This window comes from Vipera berus (assembly GCF_964194415.1).
Source record: "Vipera berus genome assembly, chromosome: 9".
Lineage (NCBI taxonomy): Eukaryota > Metazoa > Chordata > Lepidosauria > Squamata > Viperidae > Vipera > Vipera berus.
In genome coordinates, this window is record NC_138212.1 from 3,616,713 (window position 1) to 3,636,971 (window position 20,259).

The 20,259-nt window shown below is 47.5% G+C and overlaps 1 protein-coding gene across 1 annotated transcript; it reads right to left on the reverse strand.

The window, feature by feature from the left end:
• Positions 1–3,027: 3,027 nt before the first annotated feature.
• TOMM40 (translocase of outer mitochondrial membrane 40) lies at positions 3,028–19,122 on the reverse strand. Its single transcript, XM_081335383.1, has 9 exons — positions 18,910–19,122; positions 17,145–17,212; positions 15,922–16,014; positions 13,572–13,673; positions 8,367–8,472; positions 8,067–8,189; positions 6,842–6,918; positions 5,507–5,609; positions 3,028–4,347 (listed from the first exon to the last, which is right to left on the reverse strand). The coding sequence occupies exons 1-9, from the start codon at positions 19,112–19,114 to the stop codon at positions 4,208–4,210; spliced, it is 1,017 nt and encodes a 338-aa protein (XP_081191509.1). The 5' UTR covers positions 19,115–19,122; the 3' UTR covers positions 3,028–4,207.
• Positions 19,123–20,259: the final 1,137 nt, after the last annotated feature.

Here is a 20,259-nt window from a genome sequence, read left to right on the forward strand (position 1 = left end):
GTTCTCACAAGTGGGACATTTCTCCTTAGTTTGAGGTTGCTTCTGTCTCTAGAGATACTTCACTAGAAGGTGACTCCGATATAATTAGTCCCATTTTCTGGGCACGTGACCCATAAACCAACCAGATTAACTCGCCTTCATACAACACGTTTTTGCGGTGTTGTAGCCTCAAGGACTGAAGCCAACCAAGTCTTCGCAGACTTTGTTGAACGTGGACACCCATGTGTGCATAGGCATTGCACATTGACCATGCAAGAATTCTGAGCAACTGGGATTTTGACCGTTTTGTCTCCTGGGTCAAGTTGACTTCGTTGACTTAGCTTATCACCTGGCTGGCTTCCATCTCAGGCTTCACACCGTACCTTTGGTTGAGGACCAAACGTTTTGAAAATTGGGAATGAATGAACCTTTATTGTCAAAATACAACCGTGTATACATTGAGATTGGCTGAGCCTCCCTTCGTGCCCCCAACCCCCAGCTTACAGTGACACAAACCCTCCATCTTATTACACCATGTGAGCTAATTGCACAACACACCGGCCTCGCAAGTCAATTATGCATAAAGTTTATAAAAATTATTTCCTGTTCAAAAGCCTAACAGCCCATGGATAAAAGCTGTTTTTCAGCCTGTTGGTGTGGCTGGCTATACTCCTATATCTCCTACCTGATGGTAGGAGAGTAAAGAGATACCGACCAGTGTGTGAGTTATCCCTGAGAATTTTCCTCACTTTTCCAAGGCAACAAGCCCTGGAGATGTCATCCAGTGGTGTCAGGGGACAGCCCACGATGTCTTGTGCTGTGCTCACCACCCTCTGTAATGCCTTCCTATCCGAGGCTGTCAGACCAGCATACCAAACCACAATACCACGCGAGAGGTAGACTGGTAAAAGAGGGTCATTAGCCGTTGTTCTACCCTGTTCTTCCGCAAGACCCCGAGAAAGTGAAGTCTCTGTTGGGCCTTTCTGGCTACCTGGGTTGTGTTAATTTTCCAGGTCAGATCTTCACAGAGGTAGACTCCCAGAAATTTAAAGGAGGAAACTCTCTCCACACAGTCCTCCCCGATGTAAAGTGGGGCAGGTTCCTCCTTTTTCCTCCGGAAGTCTAGCACCATCTCTTTCGTCTTGCCGATGTTCAGGTGCAAGTTGTTGTTACACCACATGGATAGTTTTTGTACCTCCGCTCTGTATGCTGTCTCATCCCCATCTGTAATAAGACCCACCACGGTCGTATCATCTGCGAACTTAATTATCACAGTAGATGGGTCGGATGATATGCAGTCATATGTGTACAAAGAGTACAGGTAGGGGCAAAGCACACAGCCCTGTGGCGAGCCGGTGCAAAGCTTCAGGGGGGTGGACAAAGCAGACCCGACCCTCACTGTTTGTAACCGGTCCCTAAGAAAGTCTTGAATCCAATTGCAGATGGCGGGGGAGAATTTCAAGTCAGTCAGCTTCTTGATGAGAATGCTCAGCAAAATGGTGTTGAAAGCCGAGCTATAATCAACAAAAAGCATCCTGACATAACTTCCAGGTTTCTCGAGATGACTTGCTACAGAGTGTAAAGCAGTAGCTATGGCATCGTCTGTCGACCTGTTCCCCCTATAGGCAAATTGATGTTTATCGAAATCCAGTGGGCGGCATGTCCTGAGATGTTGGAGAACCAGTCTTTTGAAACATTTCATGACTACAGACCTTAATGCAACAGGTCTGTAGTCATTCAGGCACTCAACTGCGGTTTTCTTGGGGACTGGGACAATGGTAGCTGCTTTCAAGCACGATGGTACACATGCTGTTTGCAAGATGTTAAGAATCCTTGTCAGGACCCCTGCTAATTGGTCGGCACAATTTTTAACCACTATCCCCAGCACCCCATCTGGGCCTGCAGCTTTGCTGGGATTCACAGCCTTCAATACAGTTCTCACTTGGTCTTCAGGTAGGGTGAGTTGCTGAGAATCAGAAGGCCGGGCAGCAGAGGCTACGGGGTCTGGTAGCAAGCGAAGAAGATATTCAGCTCCTCTGCCAACGAGGCATCGGTGTTAACCATGCTCCTCGTACTGCCCTTGTAGTTGGTTAATTGGGAGTGGGAAGTGTCGTATTATTTCATGGGTCCATCAATGAAATCGTAAGATCACCCACCTTTGGAATACAGACAGGTGACCGGCTTGAAAAGCAGGCCTTCTAATCCGGTTTCAATTGACTGTTTCCTCCTAACCTGATACAATCAAATCCAGAAATTATTTTATTTATTTTAATTCCATTTATATCCCGCCCTTCTCCGAAGACTCAAGGTGGCTTACAAGCTTAGCAGTAGCCTTCATTCTATGTATAAGCCTGCTTATTAGGGCTTTCACACACACACCCCAAGCGGCATTATTACAAAGTCAGCTTAATTGCCCCCAACAATCTGGGTCCTCATTTTACCTACCTCGGAAGGATGGAAGGCTGAGTCAACCTTGAGCCTGGTGGGACTCGAACCTGCACTAATTGCAGGCAGCTGGTGTCACTAAAGGAGGCATTAGCCCACTGCGCCACCAAGCTCTCTCTAAATTAAACCAGGATTTGTTTTCAGTGGGCTATGAATACAAGTCAGCTCAGAGCTGGCCCATAACCCACCATCTTGCTTCTCCCTTCCTACTGTTCCCTCAGCCAAATTTGAACAGGGACTTTGTTTTTTGAGGTGGGGGGGCATAGCATTGGACTTGGGGGCGTCCTTTCCTCCAATCCCTTCTCCTTAGCCCAAAGGTGCTTTCCCCCCCCCCCCCAAAGGCAACTGGACTTGGGTTTTTCTTTGAAGAGGTTTCGCTTCTCATCCCAAGAAGCTTCCTCCCTTCTGACGGAAGACGTCAGGTCAGTCAGAAATTCGGGTCAGAACGGAAGAAGCTTCTTGGAACGAGAAGCGAAACCTCTTCGAGGAACAAACAAACAACCGAGTCCAGTTGCCTTTGGAAAAAGCACCTTAGGGGGACAACCCGTGACCTGGACGACTCCTTTATAGCCCCCTCAAACGCCAACCGAGGTCCCCGAAAATCAAAACGAGGGAAGGCCCAGACGGGAAGCATTGTAGATGGGTTTTATTGAAACCAGATATTCTGAACTTTTTGCAGAGGAAGGCGACTCCTCTTTTGAGGTTGCTTTGTTTTCCATTTGTAAAAGATCCTTTTTTTTTTCTTTTCCTTTTTTGCCCCACCCCCCCACCCCATAACTTATAAACATGATTTACACACAGTCTCTGGTGGCGGGAGGGAAGGGCAGTGCAGATATTCCCCCACGAAACTCCGTATGGCTCTGGAGTGACAGCAGGCAAGGCAGCTCTCTCTCTTTGTGTCTCTCTTTCACGCACAGGACAGGCGGCTTCAACTGAAGAGGGGTGTCTGCGTTGGGGGGGCCGGGGGGGGGGGAGGTCGGAGAAACACTCTTTTCGTACATCCAGCAAATGCAGAGACACAACGGTAGCTCCCGCACAACTTGAGGGCAGAGGCGGCGAGGAGGGAAGGCGGGTGCAAACTGGAGCCCCCCCCCCCAAAAAAAAACAGGCCCGAGAAAAACCACGTTTGCCGTTTTACCTTTTTGGCAAAGCCAACAGGGAAGCGAGAACCAAAAGGGGAAAAAATAAAAATAAATCTCCCCAAGAAACAAAAAACAGGGTAGCTTCTGTATTGCGGGAAGAGAGGCGCTTTTTTTTTTTAAAGGCAAAATCCTATGGATTTTTTCTCTCTTTGGAAAACCGTCACAAGTTGGCTCTCTCCTTCCCGGATGGAGGGGAAAATGGAAGGAAATTTGGGGTGGGGGGGGGAGAGAAAGGGAGGAAAGGGGTGGGGGTGGATAGGGGGGAGGGAGGGAGGGGACCCCAAACTCCCTCAATCCCAGACCTCTGGCAGCCCCAATCTCTGGGAAAGAAAGCCTTTCCCCATTCCCTAGGCTAGAGTGCCCCCTGGTGGCAGGAGGCAGCGAAGCAGTGCCCCGTGGATCTTGTGAACCGTATTTTGAGCCAAAGGTCTGGAGTCCCCCAGCCTACAGGTTCTCCGAGAGCCACCAGCTGCTCCTTGTGGGTGGGAGGCAGAAGGCCCCCCCCTTCCTGCTCTCCACCCCCAGACGACCTCCGGGGTCTCCCTTCCTGCCCCACCAAGGGCCAGACAAGGAGGAAAACGGGGCCACGAACTGCACTGAAGGTGGAGAAGAGGAGGAGGAGGAGGAAGGAGAAGGGCAGCTTAACCAATGGTGAGGCCAAAGCCGCACTGGAATTTGTTCTTGCGGTGATTGAGGAAGGCGCCCATGGCGAGCGTCAGCGGCAACGGAATCAGCTTCTTTTCCAAGGCGGCCCCCACGATCCAGTTGCTGTCAATGGAGCCTGGAGAGGGAGAGGAATCAAGAGTCAAAAAATGCGGGGAGACGGCCCCTCGCAAAAGGAATAAATAATTGCAATAAATGTATAATTATTATATAATAATAAAGGCAGGAGATAGAGAGTCTAGATTAGATAGGCAGACAGAAGGATAAATAGAGATAAATCAATAGATGGACAGGTAGATAGGCAGACAGACTGACAGAGATAGATGGATAAGAGAGAAAAACAGAGATATAGATAGATAGATAGATAGATAGATAGATAGATAGATAGATAGATAGACAGACAGACAGACAGAAATGGATGGATGGATAGACAGACAGACACGAGATAAATAGATAAATAGACAGAGATGAGAGATAAACACAGATGGATGGATATATAGTCAGGTAAACAGGAGATGGACAGAGATGGATAGACAAAAGAGATAAATGGATAGATGGATGCATAGCTAGCTAGCTAGACAGAAAGACAGATTGATGGGTAGATATATAGATGAATTAGATAGCTAGAAAGACAGATTGATGGATGGATAGAGATATAGATGGATGGATGCATAAATGGACAGTCAGATAGATAGAAGACAGACAGACTGAGATGGACAGACAAAAAGAGATAAATAGATTGATCCATTGGTCTAAATTTGAGCGCTTCCCATTAGGGCCAAACCCAGCACAGGTAGTCTTCGACCTTATGTCCACAACTGGGAACAGACTTTCTGTGGGGAAGCAGAAAGCTGTTAAATGAGTTGGCTTCTGATTTTACGACCCTTTTTTTCGGCCAGGGGTGGTTAGGTCAGTGGCTGCCGTTAAGTGAATCGCGCAGTCAGGAAGCGAAGGCAGCTCCGCCCACCCGCTGACTCTTGCTCGCCGCTGAGCCAACTCTGAAGGTCAGAAAGGGCCAGCCAGGTGACCGTAGGATGCTGCAACCATTGCAAAAGTGAGCCGGTGGCCAACACCCAGATTGTGATCGTTTCGGCAACAGTCCTAAACGCGAGGACCGGTGGTGGAAGTCCCTTTTGCCAGGGCCGTCGTAACTTTGAAACAGCCACTGAACAAACAGCTGTAAGTCGAGGACTGCCAGCAGACATCTTTTTTTCCCCTGTTTTACTGAAGAAACGACTGCCTTACCGCTCCAAGAAATAAACTCAAGAGCGCCGTACCTTTGAAAAGGAGATTGGCTTTGGGTAGATCCAGCTGGTATCCGAAGGTTGCACTGGTGTCTTGCATGCGAGTGCTGGCTTCGAATTCCACCCCTACCTGCAACTGGAGAGCCGGACCACAGAGAAGACATGAGAGCCAGGCCCCATGGCACCTGGGCCCCACTGCAGCCCTGCCCCACCGCCAGGCACCTCCTCTGCATCCCTTCAGGCCACAGGGCTGGTGAATTTCAGTTACAGCTTATCAGAGCCATGGAGGAAGGGAAGCCATGACGCTCTAGGGCAGGGCTCTTCAAACTTTGATGACTGGTGGACTTCAACTCCCAGAATTCCTCAGCCAGCTGCACGCTGAGTTGAAGTCCACAAGTCACCAAAGGGCCAAGTTTGAAGAGCCCTGCTTGCGGACTTCAACTCCCAGAATCCCTCAGCCAGGGAAATACAGCGTACAGATATTTCAAATCTTGCCCATGGGGTTCAAACTGATGCTGTAACCCCCATCCACCCACTCCCAGTGTATCTGTTACAGCAAACAGCCCTTAGACTTATATACCGCTTCATGGTGCTTGACAGCCCTCTCTAAGCAGTTTAAAGAGTCAGCACATTGCCCCCTCAAAAATCTGCGTCCTCATTTTACCGACCTCGGAAGGATGGAAGGCTGAGTCCAACCTTGAGCCGGTCAGGATTGAACAGGTGGCAGTGGGCAGAGTTAGCTTGCAATCCTGCATTCTAACCACTGCGCACCATGGAAGGAAGGAAGGAAGGAAGGAAGGAAGGAAGGAAGGAAGGAAGGAAGGAAGGAAGGAAGGAAGGAAGGAAGGAAGGAAGGAAGGAAGGAAGGAAGGAAGGAAGGAAGGAAGGAAGGAAGGAAGGAAGGAAGGAAGGAAGGAAGGGAACAGAGCCAAGGAGGGAGGGAGGGCAATAGCAATAGCCTTTAGACTTATATACTGCTTCACACTGCTTTACAGCCCTCTATAAATCTGGGTCCTCGCAAGGATGGAAGGCTGAGTCGGCCTTGAGTCGGTCAGGATCGAACTCCTGGCAGCGAGCAGAGTCTGTCTGCAATACTGCATTCTAAGCACTGCGCCACCACGGCTCTACAGATCAATCTGTGCTAGGAAATCGATATGATGAGGACACCAGAGCGCTTTGGATTCAGATCGTCATCGTGTCGGGTGCTTTCGAACGATGAGGGATTTGACTGCAGCTCTTTTAAAAGCAGCTGCACCTTATCCCGGGACCGTTCATTTCTGCCATTCTGAAGTGGTGGGGAAAGATGCAGCTGCTTTAAAGAGCGGGCTTCCGTCTTGTTCCCCACGTCGTCTCCCAAAGGCAACTCACCTGGTCGCTGGCTTTGTGGTAATACGTGGCGTGTGCTCCAGCCTGTCCTACTGTCAGCGTCGCAATCCAGTTTGGTGCTGTGGAGGATGGAAAAGGGAGAAGATCTTCCTTCACCACTACAGGTGATCACAACAGGGAACCACGCATTTTTTTTTCATTAGGCCAAATATTGTGTGGTCTTATGGACACATTAGGATTCTACCCTATTTTTGTTGAGGCGCTCAGAGTGGTGTACAGATTGCTCCCTGGAACATCAGCCCTGTTAGGTAGACTAAGCTGACCTAGGGTCAATTGGGGAGTTCCCTTGGCTAAGAAGGGCCTGTGCTCACCCCCCACCCCCACCCCAATCTGACCCCTCCTTCTTGCGGAACGGGACAACTCACTGTGGCTAACTCGCCAGAGCCAATTCAACAAACCTAAACGTTACATTAATTTGAGCAGAACCATGGCCGATAATAAAATAAAGGCAATCCAGATGTACAAGTTACAATAATGTTGATGAAAACGTGGTTAGCAATAATAAAAATAACTGGAATGGTTAATGCAGAGTTGAATTGTTCCGGGGCCACTTGTCCTGGAACAGAGGCCCCCAACCTTTTGGGCACCAGGGACCGCTTCCGGGGAGAGAGGTTTTTCCGTGGACCGGAGGGGGCGTGGGCGTGGTTTTGTGTGCTGCCTGCATCCCACGGATGGGGCTTTGCTTGTCTGTGCGGGCCGGTTGCTGGTGTGCTGTGGCCCAGTATTGGTCCAGAGTGTGTGTGGGGGGTGTTGTTGGGGACCGCTGATCTGGGATCTCCTGCTTGAACAGCGGCTTGGACCAGAAGACCTCTAAGGCACCTCCCAACTCCTGTTACTCTCTTCTGGAATCCCATGCCTTAGCAGAGTCCCAAAGACACGCTGAGATACTTCGGTGATTTAGCACAGAGGTCCCTGACCTTTTGGGCACCAGGGACCGGTTCCGTGGAGAGAGGTTTTTCCACGGACTGGAGAGTGCGTGGTTTCGTGTGCTGCCTGCGTCCCATGGATGGGGCTTTCCTTGTTTGTGCGGACCGGGACCGGTGCACAGACCGGGGGCTGGGGACCCCTGTCCCAGACTCTGAGAGACATTAACCCAGCTGCCAAGTTCCACTTTGCCGCTAAACCACACATGCATCCAGGCTTGACTGAACCCCCCAGAGTGCCCAAATGGCCGGGTTCCTTCAAACACCAAAGGATGTGAGGGTACCTGTGTACTTCCCAGCGAAAGACATGACGGTTCCTTCTTCCCCTGCTCTTCGATGGTACACCAGTTCCCCGCCCAGCGCCAGGCACGGTGTGATGCTCTGCAGATAATGTGCCACTAGGATCCCTGTGGAATGCAGATGGGAGCGAGGGGAGGCTGTTTAGCACCATTTATGTGGACACCCCCCCACACACACACACTGGGCAGCCCTGCCCGGAAAGGTCAGGGATTAAGCCAGAGACCAGGCTGAGCAGGAAGGCTTCTGGATGGCAAGAGAAAGAGCCGAGGGTGGGATTTGCTCACCTGAGCCTACTACAATATCGGGGTTCCCTAGCGTGACGGCAGTGGTGAAATCTGTGCCCCTGTATTCGCCGTCCACTTGCCAGTTCACAAATTTGGCTTGCTGCGTCTGGAAGACAAAAGAGAGGGTAAGCAAAGGCTTGTCTGCCTTGGAGTATTTGCAGAGGATATGCGTAGCTCGGGGCCGAGCTGTGGGTTCCTTGCTGCCCTCTGAGCTGGGTGGTGTTCTTGCAGACGTTTCATCACCCAACTAGGGAACATCTTCAGTGCTAGAAGGGAGTGGGGTTTGCAGAATGGAAGAGAAGGAGAAAGGGAGGAAGGTGACTGTGGGGTCCTTGGTGCCCTCTGAGCTGGGTGGTTTCCTTGCAGACGTTTCATGACCCAACTAGGGAACATCATCAGTGCGAGAAGGCATGGGAAGTGTAGAGAGGAGCAGAAGGAGAGGAAGAGGAGGAGGAAGAGGAGGGGGGAGAGGAGGAGGACTATGGGGTCCTTGGTGCCCTCTGAGCTGGGTGGTGTTCTTGCAGACGTTTCATTACCCAGCTAGGTAACACCATCAGTGCCAGAAGGGAGGGGGGTTTGTGGAGTGGAGGAAGAGGATGATGACAACGACAGTGGGATCCTTAACGCTTTCTGAACTTGGTTGTTTTCTTGCAGATGTTTCTCGACCAAACTAAGTAACATCATCAGCAGTAGAAGAGACTGGGGGGTTTAAAGGAAGAGGACCAGGCGGAGGAGGATTTAGGGGTCCCTGGTGTTGTCTGAGCGTGGCTGCTTTCTTGCAGACATTTCATGACCCAACTAGGTAACATTATCATTTCTAGGAGAGAGAGGGGGTTTGGTAGTTCCTTGATTGGGGTATTGTTTACGGCTTGAGAGTCGGTCTTTTGTAAACAACATCTACCCATCATTCAAAAGAAACAAATCAAAAAAACCCCACAAAGGAAGCAAAAACACCAAAATACCTCCTAGCCAGCAATCAACACCCAGATAAGCAGAGATGAATACCAAGGTTAATATTAAGCCAACCATCAAGCAGTAAACAATAATCCAATCAAGGAACGACTAACTCAAACAATCAAAGAGTAGACAACAAACTTAACAAGGAAACACCAAGAAAACTTCCCCCAGGGCAAACCACTAAGTGGTAATTTTCCTCCAAATGGGATTTTCCCATGTATTTTACCAGGAAACAGATAGGGCAGGCTAGAAAAGTCAGTGCCCTCCTAACCATACCCAAGCACTCCAAATTTGTTGGCAATGTCCATTTTGCTCTCTGAGTTCATGGTGACGTAACCTAGAGACACCATTCCCTCCTAGCACTGATGTTGTTAACTAGTTGGGCCATGAAATGTCTGCAAGAAAACAACCAAGCTTAGAGAGCACCAAGGACCCCACAGCCCCCTCCCCTTTCTTCCTCCTTTGCAAACCCCACTCCCTTCTAGCACTGATGATGTTAGCTAGCTGGGCCATGAAACGTTTGCAAGAAAACCACCAACCTCAGAGAACACCAAGGACCCCAGTCTTCCTCCTCCTCCACACTGCAAACCCCACTCCCTTCTAGCACTGATGATGTTACCGAGATGGGCCATGAAACGTCTGCAAGAAAACCACCCAGCTCAGAGAGCACCGAGGGGCTCACATTTTAATGCTTGTTTTTAAGCTTGTTGAAACTGGGATTCTAGCAAAGGGGCACCCCATTGTTAAGGAAGGGGAATCCATCTGATGTTGTTGTTGTTGTTAGCTGCGAAGTCGTGTCCGACCCATCGCGACCCTATGGACAACATTCCTCCAGGCCTTCCTGTCGTCTACCATCTTCTGGAGTCCATTTAAGCTCACGCCTACTGCTTCAGTGACTCCATCCAGCCACCTCATTCTCTGTCGTCCCCTTCTTCTATTGCCCTCGATCTTTCCCAGCATTAGGCTCTTCTCCAGTGAGTACTTCCTTCTCATTAGGTGGCCAAAGTACTTGAGTTTTAGCTTCAGGATCTGGCCTTCTAAAGAGCAGTCAGGATTGATCTCCTCTAGGACTGACCGGTTTGATCGCCTTGCGGTCCAAGGGACTCGCAGGAGTCTTCTCCAGCACCACAGTTCAAAGGCCTCAATTCTTTGGCGCTCAGCCTTTCTTATGGTCCAACTTTCACTGCCATACGTTGCAACTGGGAAGACCATAGCCTTGACTATACGCACTTTTGTTGACAGGGTGATGTCTCTGCTTTTTAGTGTGCTGTCTAGATTTGCCATGGCTTTCCTCCCCAGGAGCAAGCGTCTTTTAATTTCTTGGCTACAGTCCCCATCTGCAGTGATCTTGGAGCCCAGGAAAATAAAATCTGTCACTACCTCCATTTCTTCCCCATCTATTTGCCAGGAATTGAGAGGGCTGGATGCCATGATCTTGGTTTTCTTAATGTTTAGTTTCAACCCAAGTTTTGCACTCTCCTTCTTCACCTGCAACAAGAGGCTCTTTAGTTCTTCTTCACTTTCTGCCATTAGAGTGGTATCATCTGCGTATCTTAGGTTGTTGATATTTCTTCCGGCAATCTTAATTCCAACTTTTGATTCATCTAGCCCTGCCTTTCTCATGATGTGCTCTGCATATAAGTTAAATAGGCAGGGCAACAGTATACAGCCTTGCCGGACTCCTTTCCCAATTTTGAACCAATCAGTGGTTCCGTGTCCAGTTCTCACTGTTGCTTCTTGACCCGCATATAGGTTTCTCAAGAGACAAATAAGATGGTCTGGTACTCCCATCTCTTTAAGAACTTGCCACAGTTTGTTATGATCCACACAATCAAAGGCTTTAGCATAGTCAATGAAGCAGAAGTAGATGTTTTTCTGGAACTCCCTAGCTTTCTCCATGATCCAGCGTATGTTGGCAATTTGATCTCTAGTTCCTCTGCCTCTTCGAAATCCTGCCTGCACTTCTGGTAGTTCTCGATCCACATACTGCTGAAGTCTAGCTTGTAGGATTTTAAGCATGACTTTACTAGCATGAGAAATGAGTGCAATGGTGCGATAGTTTGAACATTCTTTGGCACTGCCTTTCTTTGGAATTGGAATGTAAACTGATCTTTTCCAATCCTGTGGCCATTGTTGAGTTTTCCAAATTTGCTGGCAAATTGAGTGTAGCACTTTTACTGCATTGTCTTTTAAGATTTTGAATAGCTCAGCTGGAATACTGTCACTTCCACTAGCTTTGTTGTTGCTCAGCTTTTCTAAGGCCCACTTCACTTCACATTCTAGGATGTCTGGCTCGAGGTCAGTGACCACCTCATTGTGATTATCAGGGACGTTAAGCTCATTCTTGTATAGTTCTTCTGTGTAATTTTGCCACCTCTTCTTAATCTCTTCTGCCTCTGTTAGGTCCCTGCCATTTTGGTCCTTTATCATGCCCATTTTTGCATGAAACGTTCCCTTCATCTCTCCAATTTTCTTGAAAAGATCTCTGGTCCTCCCTATTCTATTATTTTCTTCTATTTCTTTGCACTGTTCATTTAAGAAGGCATTCTTATCTCTTCTAGCTATTCTCTGGAATTCTGCATTCAGTTGGGCGTATCTTTCTTTTTCTCCCTTGCCTTTCGCTTCCCTCCTTTCCTCAGCTATTTGCAAAGCTTCCTGAGACAGCCATTTTGCTTTCTTGCATTTCTTTTTCTTTGGGATGGTTTTGGTTGCTACCTGTTGTACAATGTCGCGAACCTCTGTCCATAGTTCTTCAGGCACTCTGTCTATCAGATCTAATTCCTTAAATCTATTTGTCACCTCTACTGTATATTCAACAGGGATATGATTTAATTCATACCTGAGTGGCCTAGTGCTTTTCCCTACTTTCTTCAGTTTAAGCCTAAACTTTGCAAGGAGAAGCTCATGGTCTGAGCCACAGTCAGCTCCTGGTCTTGTTTTTCATTCTTTCTGGCGCTACTAGTACTAGCCCTCTGCTCTTCCCCAGTAGCATATTGGACACCTTCCGACCTGAGGGGCTCATCTTCCAGCGTCATATCGTTTTGCCTTTTGGTACTGTCCATAGGGTTTTCATGGCAAAGATACTGGAGTGGTTTGCCATTTCCTTCTCCAGTGGATCACGTTTTGTCAGAACTCTCTGCTATGACCTGTCCGTCTTGGGTGGCCCTGCACGGCATAGCTCATAGCTTCATTGAATTACGCAAGCCCCTTCGCCACGACAAGGCAGTAATCCATGAAGGGGAATCCATCTGATAGAAGCATATAATTCAGCCGGGGCTGAAATCTTGCCATAAAACTGCTACCCCACCCATCTCCAATTCAAGAAGGAAATTGGAAAGATGTTTGTGGCTTCAGAAAAAAAAATTCTAACATATTTCGTTCAAACGAGCAAATGAATAAATTTAGTAGGATTCACAGCTAGCTTTCCACTCAGGGAAATATTCAAAATGGCAAACATCTAGAGATTTTTTTTTAAGTGCCATTAAGATGCAACCATATAATAAAAGGCAAAGACCAGGCAAATATCAAGTACTGACAACACAAACTCCGGATAAATGTTAAAACGTGCTTATTATTTGGAAGACACTCAGTTAACCAGCAGGGGGTGCCAATTAGTTATCTTACAATAAACCTTTACACACAATTACAAATGTACAAGTGCGATTCCCAAAGGTGTTTTGGAAATGGAAGGTGGCACCTGTCTACAACTGAAAGCAATACACAATCCTCGTGATCGTTCCCTGTGACTTAGAAGGGGACAGATTCAATGTTCCCTGTGACTTAGAAGGGGACAGATTCAATGTTAAGTCGGCGTATCTGGAAGAAATGACTGTGGCTAAATTTTACAGGGAGCAGAGTGGAATAAAATAAGAATAAGAAGAGAATAGTTGGAAGGGACCTTGGAGGTCTTCTAGTCCTACCCCCTGCTCAAACAGGGGATCCTAGACCATTTCAGATGAATAGAATAGAATAGAATATGGAATAGAACAGAACACAAGAGAATAATGGAATGAGAATGGAATGGAATAGAATGGTATGGAATAGAATAGTTGGAAGGGACCTTGGAGGTCTTCTAGTCCAACCCCCTGCTCAGGCAGGAGAACATATACCATTTCAGAAAAATGGCTGTCCAGTCTCTTCTTAAAAACCTCCAGTGTTGGAGCATTCACAACTTCTGGAGGCAGGTTGTTCCACTGACTAACTGTTCTAACTGTCGGGGGGAGGCTGATGTCATCCCAAGACACATACCTGAAAAGCCACCTTTGACCGAATTTTATTAGTGAGCTGGTGGATAATCTGTGCGTTAAGGCTGCCGCTGTTGTCCATGTCACCTACCAGCACCGGGAAGGCCTGAGAGAAAGAAGCAGCATATTTGAACAGTAGAATTAGAAAGGACCTTAGCGGTCTTCTAGTCCTCAAGGTCCCATCTTATATTGATATTTTATAATCTTAAAAGCATCGGTAGATACAATAGTGGCCAAAACTGTGGAAACCTATTGGGAAAAGTGTGTTTTTGAGGTTTGATAGCTAATAACACTAAACAGGACATAATCTTATGCAGAATTGACTTGGGAGGCCGGTGTGTGGTGTAGCTGGTTCACATAGTGTGGTGGGATGGAGGGTTTGTTGTCACTGTGTGTTGGGGGGAGAGAGCACGGGGGGGGGAAGGCTCAGCTAATCTCAATGTACACATGTTGGACTTTGACAATAAAGGTTTATTATATTATATTATTATTATATTTTTTGGGGGGGTGGGGGAGTAGTACCATATATATCAATGGAAAGATAATCGAGAATGTAATGCAATGAAGTTTGTTCAATTCTCTGCACTGTATTCTATGAAAAGTTTTAGCCAAATAACCAGAAAAAGGAAGCACAACTTGCTTAGGTTGATCTCGGGTAGCTTTCCTTCATCTGACTGTAGCCAATGAGCAGGAGTGTTTAGAGAGCCAATCGGGCGTCATCTTGTTTTGGCAATGAGCCAATCAGTTCACAGTAGGATCCGGTTATTGATGTCACGTATTGAAGCTGAGAGGAGGACATTTGTCAGTGTGCTGTGTGATCGCTATCGAGTTGCTTGGGGTGTGTGTGTTTGTGTTCTTTCATTTAGTGAGCTTGTAAAACGTAATAAAATTAAAGTAATGGTGCAAAGAGTTAACTGGTCGCCCAGAAAGTGACGTAAAATAGTATTATTAAGTGAACGAGGCTGTGGTTATAAAGAAATTAGAAGAAAAACGGGTGTAAACTTAACCAAAGGTAGCATTTAGATAAAATAAGAGAGATAACTTTTGTTGTCATTTTTTATACTGTGGGCAAACAGCACACATCAAAAATGAAATTTAGCTGCCCGCTCTCAAAGTGAAACACATACATGACACACACCTAAATATACTATATACAACATATGTATAGACTCACACCCCTACATATACGTAACAAATAAATTTTAAATACTGTCCATCCTGAGTATATAACGGAAGGAGGAAGAAGCTTGAGAGTTTGAACTCTCAAGCATTTCTACCGTACACTTTTCCCAAAAGGTTTCCACAATTCGGGCCACTACTGTGGTTCTCAACTTGCAACCAACGGTTTGAAGTTAGTGTTGCACCGGAAAAGGCGACTCACAACCAACACAGCATCCCCACGTTCACGTGACCAAAATCTCAGGCGCTTAGCAAACGGCACGTATCGCCGCACGATCGCCGTTTGAGACCTTCCCAGCCAGTTTCCCACAAGCAAAGTCAAAGTCAATGGGGGAAGCTGAATTCGCTTAAAAGCCGTGGGATTCGCTGAACGACCGGCTTGCTTAGCAATGAAAGCTCTGATACCAATTGTGGTTGCAAGTCAAGGGCAACCTGTACCTCAAAAGGACGTGAGTTACGCGTTTTGTTTTATAATTTCGTAAGTAATAATATAATGGGACGGGATCATCTCTGTGACCTATTGAGCCTTTTCTATGCTGTATCTGCATTTTACCATTGGTACTTTACCTGTGTGCCCTTTTATATAAAAAAAGGTCTGTGGAAGATTGCCATACAATCTGATGCTGCCTCTCAAGTTTCACAGAATGTCAGAATTGGAAGGGAACTCAAGAGATCATCTGGCTCAACCAGATACTGAGTGCGGGGTCTGCTAAGGCTGTTGGTTATTTTGCTAATTACCGACCTAATCCCCTAGCAGTGTTTCTCAACCATGATCACTTTAAGAGGTGTGGACTTCAACTCCCAGAATTCCCCAGCCAGCCACACTGGCTGGGGAATTCTGGGAGTTGAAGTCCACACCTCTTAAAGCGGCTAGGGTTGAGAAACGCTGTTCTAAAACCACAAATGAACAGCTCACACTGGAAAAAAAGAGTGATCCTAGCACAGGGGTAGGCAACCTCAGCTCTTTTATGACTTGTGGTCTTCAATGCCCAGAATTCCTGAACCAGCCATGCTGACTCAGGAATTCTGGGAGTTGAAGTCCACAAGTCATCAAAGAGCCGAGGTTGCCTACCCCTGTCCTAGCACAAGGGTAAACAGACATCCAACTAAGATACTACTCAAGAGGTATCCAAGCAGCATCAATCACATCCTGATTAGGTGTTGTATAAACCTACCTCTGTGGGGCTTAGCTGCTTTGTCCCGACATACGTCGCCCCGAAGTGATAATTGGAATCGCCGACTGTGCTGAGAGACACTGTGTGGTTGACCTGAAGAATGAAAGAGGGGGACCTTCAGGTCAGAAAAGGACATCTAGAAGCAGGTGTCCAGGCAGACATGCACCATGGTTAGCCAAGGCGAGGAAGAAACACCACCAGGTGACCACACAGCAAGATCCTTGAAAACTAAGCATGCTCGTGAACGAAGCTGAGGCACCCAAAAGGACCAGCATAGAAGACCCTGGGCAAACATATTGGAAAAATAAGACTCGCTCTATCAGCGTCACCACAGAGACGTAGCCGTGTCTACATCAGAGCTGGTCCATTCCTTTGTGACTTGTATCCAAAAAAAAAGCGGTGAAGTGTAAAATAAGTTAAAATTGGGGGGGGGGGGGAAGAGAGACAGGGACTGTCTGCCATCTGAGACTGAAGACCCTCACCTCTGTTTTGGACTCACTGGGGACGTGGGAATACTTACTTGAGAGTAAGCCACCCTAAACTCACTGGTTTTCCAGTAAAACGTGCACCGGAGCCCACCTGAACGTTATTCCCCGTTGTGCAGTGAAAAAGTGGAACCCTGAAAGCAGAAATGGGCAATGCATGGCCCTCCAGAGGTGGACTACAAAGCCTATCATCCCTCACCCCTGCTCGTGCTGGCAAGAGCTGATAAAGATATAAAAATAATATACCAACTGGCACTGAATGAATGAAGGAAGGAATATACCAGCCGGTGGTTAATATATGGTTGCATTTATTTGCTTTGCTCTGCTTTTGTTCCTTTTGAATTTTGCTGGCCGTTAAAGGAATAAACGTTACTGATTAATGAACTGAAGGCCGTGGCCAAAAGCCTGGATGGAAGGGAAATACTGAGGAGGAGGAGGAGGAGGAGGAACCCGGTAGTTTTGAGGCCAACTAAGAATGCTGCATTTTTGGTCGGGATTGTCGACTGCCTGCAGTCCATTTCAAGGAAAGCAAGCCATTAAAAAAGCCGAATGAATATATATATGGAAATAATTTAATCCTTCCTCCGGGCACTGGGAGCCACGCCCCCTCCAGATCTTTGCAACATCTGCCAAGCCACTGGATTGCTGGGCGGCGGAACTGAGCATCTGGAGGGCGACGGCTTGCCCACTCTTTATCACTGGTTTGCCATGCCGCAGAAGCGGCATAGTCACTCTTACCTGAAAGTGGTTGCTCAGGCCTTTGTTTACCGTTAATTTCACCCCCTCCATTTGGATCGGAAACAATTCTGCAACGGAAAGGAAGGAAGAGGGAGATTGCTGTCAGTGGTTCCTCCTGCTTGAGCCCCGTTTTCTCTACAAAATCAGGTATTGGTTAAAACCAGAGAAAAGGAGGATTAGTGGAAACTGGAGATAATTGATGAATTGCCTACACCTAGGCCACCTTGGCTCTTTTAGGACCCGTGGACTTCAACTCCCAGAATTCCTGAGCTGGCCGTGCTGAGGGGAAAGGGAGAGGTTTCCATGCTGAGCCATTGGAGCCATTCTGATTCCAATTATTGTTGTAAGTTGAGGACTATCTGTATATAGTGTAGGCCAGGGGTAGGCAACCTTGGCTCTTTTTATGACTCGTGTACTTCAACTCCCAGAATTCCTGAGCCAACATGGCTCAGCTTGGAAACCTCTCTTTCCCCTCAGCGTGGCTGGCTCAGGAATTCTGGGAGTTGAAGTCCAGAAGTCATAAAATGGCCTAGGCCTAGGGTAGGCCACCTTGGCTCTTTTAGGACTCGAGGACTTCAACTCCCAGAATTCCTGAGCCATCATGGCTCAGCTTGGAAACCTCTCCCTTTCCCCTCAGCATGGCTGGCTCAGGAATTCTGGGAGCTGAAGTCCACGAGTCATAAAAGAGCCAAGGTTGCCTACCCCTGGCCTACACTATATACAGATAGTCCTCAACTTACAACAATAATTGGAACCAGAATTTCTGTTCCCAAGTAAGGCAGGATTCTGGGAGCTGAAGTCCACACCGCTTAAGTTGGCTGAGATGGAGAAGCACTGCAGCTGAAAATCTGGAACCTTTCAAGACTCTGTTGTTAAATTCTGTAACAATCAAGTAGGGTCCAACAGTCCTTGGAGTATCCGTTTCCTCACCTGGGTGACCTCAAAAGACTGTGGTTTTCTTCTCCAGCTCTGTAAGAAGTGTAAGAACTTCACAAAGCAGATCAACCTTTCGCTCTTCAGATCTGTGGACATCAACTCCCATACTTCTCAATCATGGCTGCCACTGCCGAGAATTCTGGGAGTAGAGATCCATGCATCTGGATAAAGTAAGCGAGGTTAGGGTTGATGCAGGATGTCTACGGAGATTCTCAGTCCTCCAGGTGCTTTTTCAGGAGGCAACTGGACTTTGTTTTTCTTACTTTTCATCCAAGAAGCTTCTTCAGCTCTGAATAGATGGTGGGGAATGGAAGGATTTATCCTCCTTGCAGACAGCTAGTCATTTGCATCCTTTTAGAGCCATTGAGGCCACTTGGCAGTTCGTCTGTGTCCTCAGGGTCAGCTGAGTGGTGCCAATGGGTGTGAAGTCTTCTGAAAGGACCGTATTATAGACTGGAGATAAATGATGTCATATCCCTCTCCCTCTGTTGAGAGAGGGCTGTTCAAATTTGACACAGCCTCTTTGACCCCTTTCAAACCAGCGCTCCTCTCTGTCCAAAATGGGGACTTTGCTGTCTTCAAGAGTGACCTTGAGGACACAGATAAACCTCCAAATAGCCTCAAGGACTCTCTAAAAGAAGGCAAATGACCAGCTGTCTGCAAGGAGTATAAAATCCTTCCATTCCCCACCATCCAGTCAGAGCTGAAGAAGCTTCCTGGATGAGAAGCGAAATGTCTTCAAAGAAATTAAGTCCAGTTGCCTCCTGAAAAAGCGCCTTTGGGACTTCGATGCAGCAGTCCCACTGCACGACACAAAAATGCGACTTACCTTTGCATTTACGATGACATTCTTCAAAAGTGCCAGGGTTAGGAAGCTGGTCGCATTTTTCTTCTGCAGTGCGATCTTGCACGGGGGGAACCAGTCCGGTGACAGGAGGCATGGAGAAACCCGGTGGCACCGATACTAAGCCTGAGCCCGGCCCTGGCACTGTAGGAGGGGGTGCCGGAGAGCTGGCAGCCAGGACGTTGCCCATGGTGCAAACTAGACAGCAGGAAAAGAGCTGCTTATTACATGGCAGATGGTTCAGGCCTTGAGAAGTGCCGTTTCACGCCTTCCAGAGTGATGTGAGGGTCTCAAAGGCAGTCCCTTTTCGGCTAAAACACTTCATGCAAAACAACGGAGCACAGACTGGCTGGCGAACAGGAAGCATTTCAAGAGAGTCCCCTTCCTTTACTCTTGTGTGCAAAGCAAATTGCAAAGCTCCTGTCTTTCTACTAAAACACCCCAAGAGACAGGATGCTGTGCTATTCCCAATTTTGCATCAGCCCAGCAAAAAAAAAAAGGGAGGGTTGCTTATACTGAACATTCAGAAGAAACAGGGGGCTGCCAATCAACTAACTTATCTTGTTATGAGTTTGAGATCCTTCATGCCAAGGAGCCTGTTTGTTCCTCCACCTTTGTTTCTCTGGGTAAGAGAGAAGCAACCTGGAATTAAAGAACTAACTTCCTAACAGTGAGGACAATTAACCAGTGGAAGGGCGTTGCCTTCAGAAGTTGTGGGTGCTCCAACACTGGAAGTTTTTAAGAGGAGACTGGACAGCCATTTGTCTGAAATGATATAGGGTTTCCTGCTTGAGCAGAGGGGTTGGACTAGAAGACCTCCCAGGTCCCTTCCAGCTCTGCTATTCTGTAAATTATGATTAGTCTCCCAGTTTGGATTTGCCCTTTATTCCAGTTCTGCTGCTAGTCAGTAACTTGCAGCTTTTCCACAGAATCCAAATACTTTGATTAATTGATATATCACTCTGCAAACACACACACACACACACACACTTACTTTCCCAGAAATAAAGATGAAGGAACAAACAGCATCTCTGGCATGAAGGATCTCAAACTCATAACAGGATAAGTTAGTTGCTCCATCACTGGAGCTTTTTAAGAAGAGACTGAACAAACACCTGTCTGAAATGGTCTAGGTTGTCCTGCCTGAGCAGGGGGTTGGACTAGAAGACCTCAGAGGTCCCTTCCAGCTCTGATTGATTGATTGACTGAAATGGTCTAGGGTCTGCTGACTGAGCAGGGGGCTGGACTAGAAGACCTCCGAGGTCCCTTCCAGCTCTATTCTGATTGATTGAAATGGTCTAGGTGGGTGTCCTGCCTGAGCAGGGGGCTGGACTA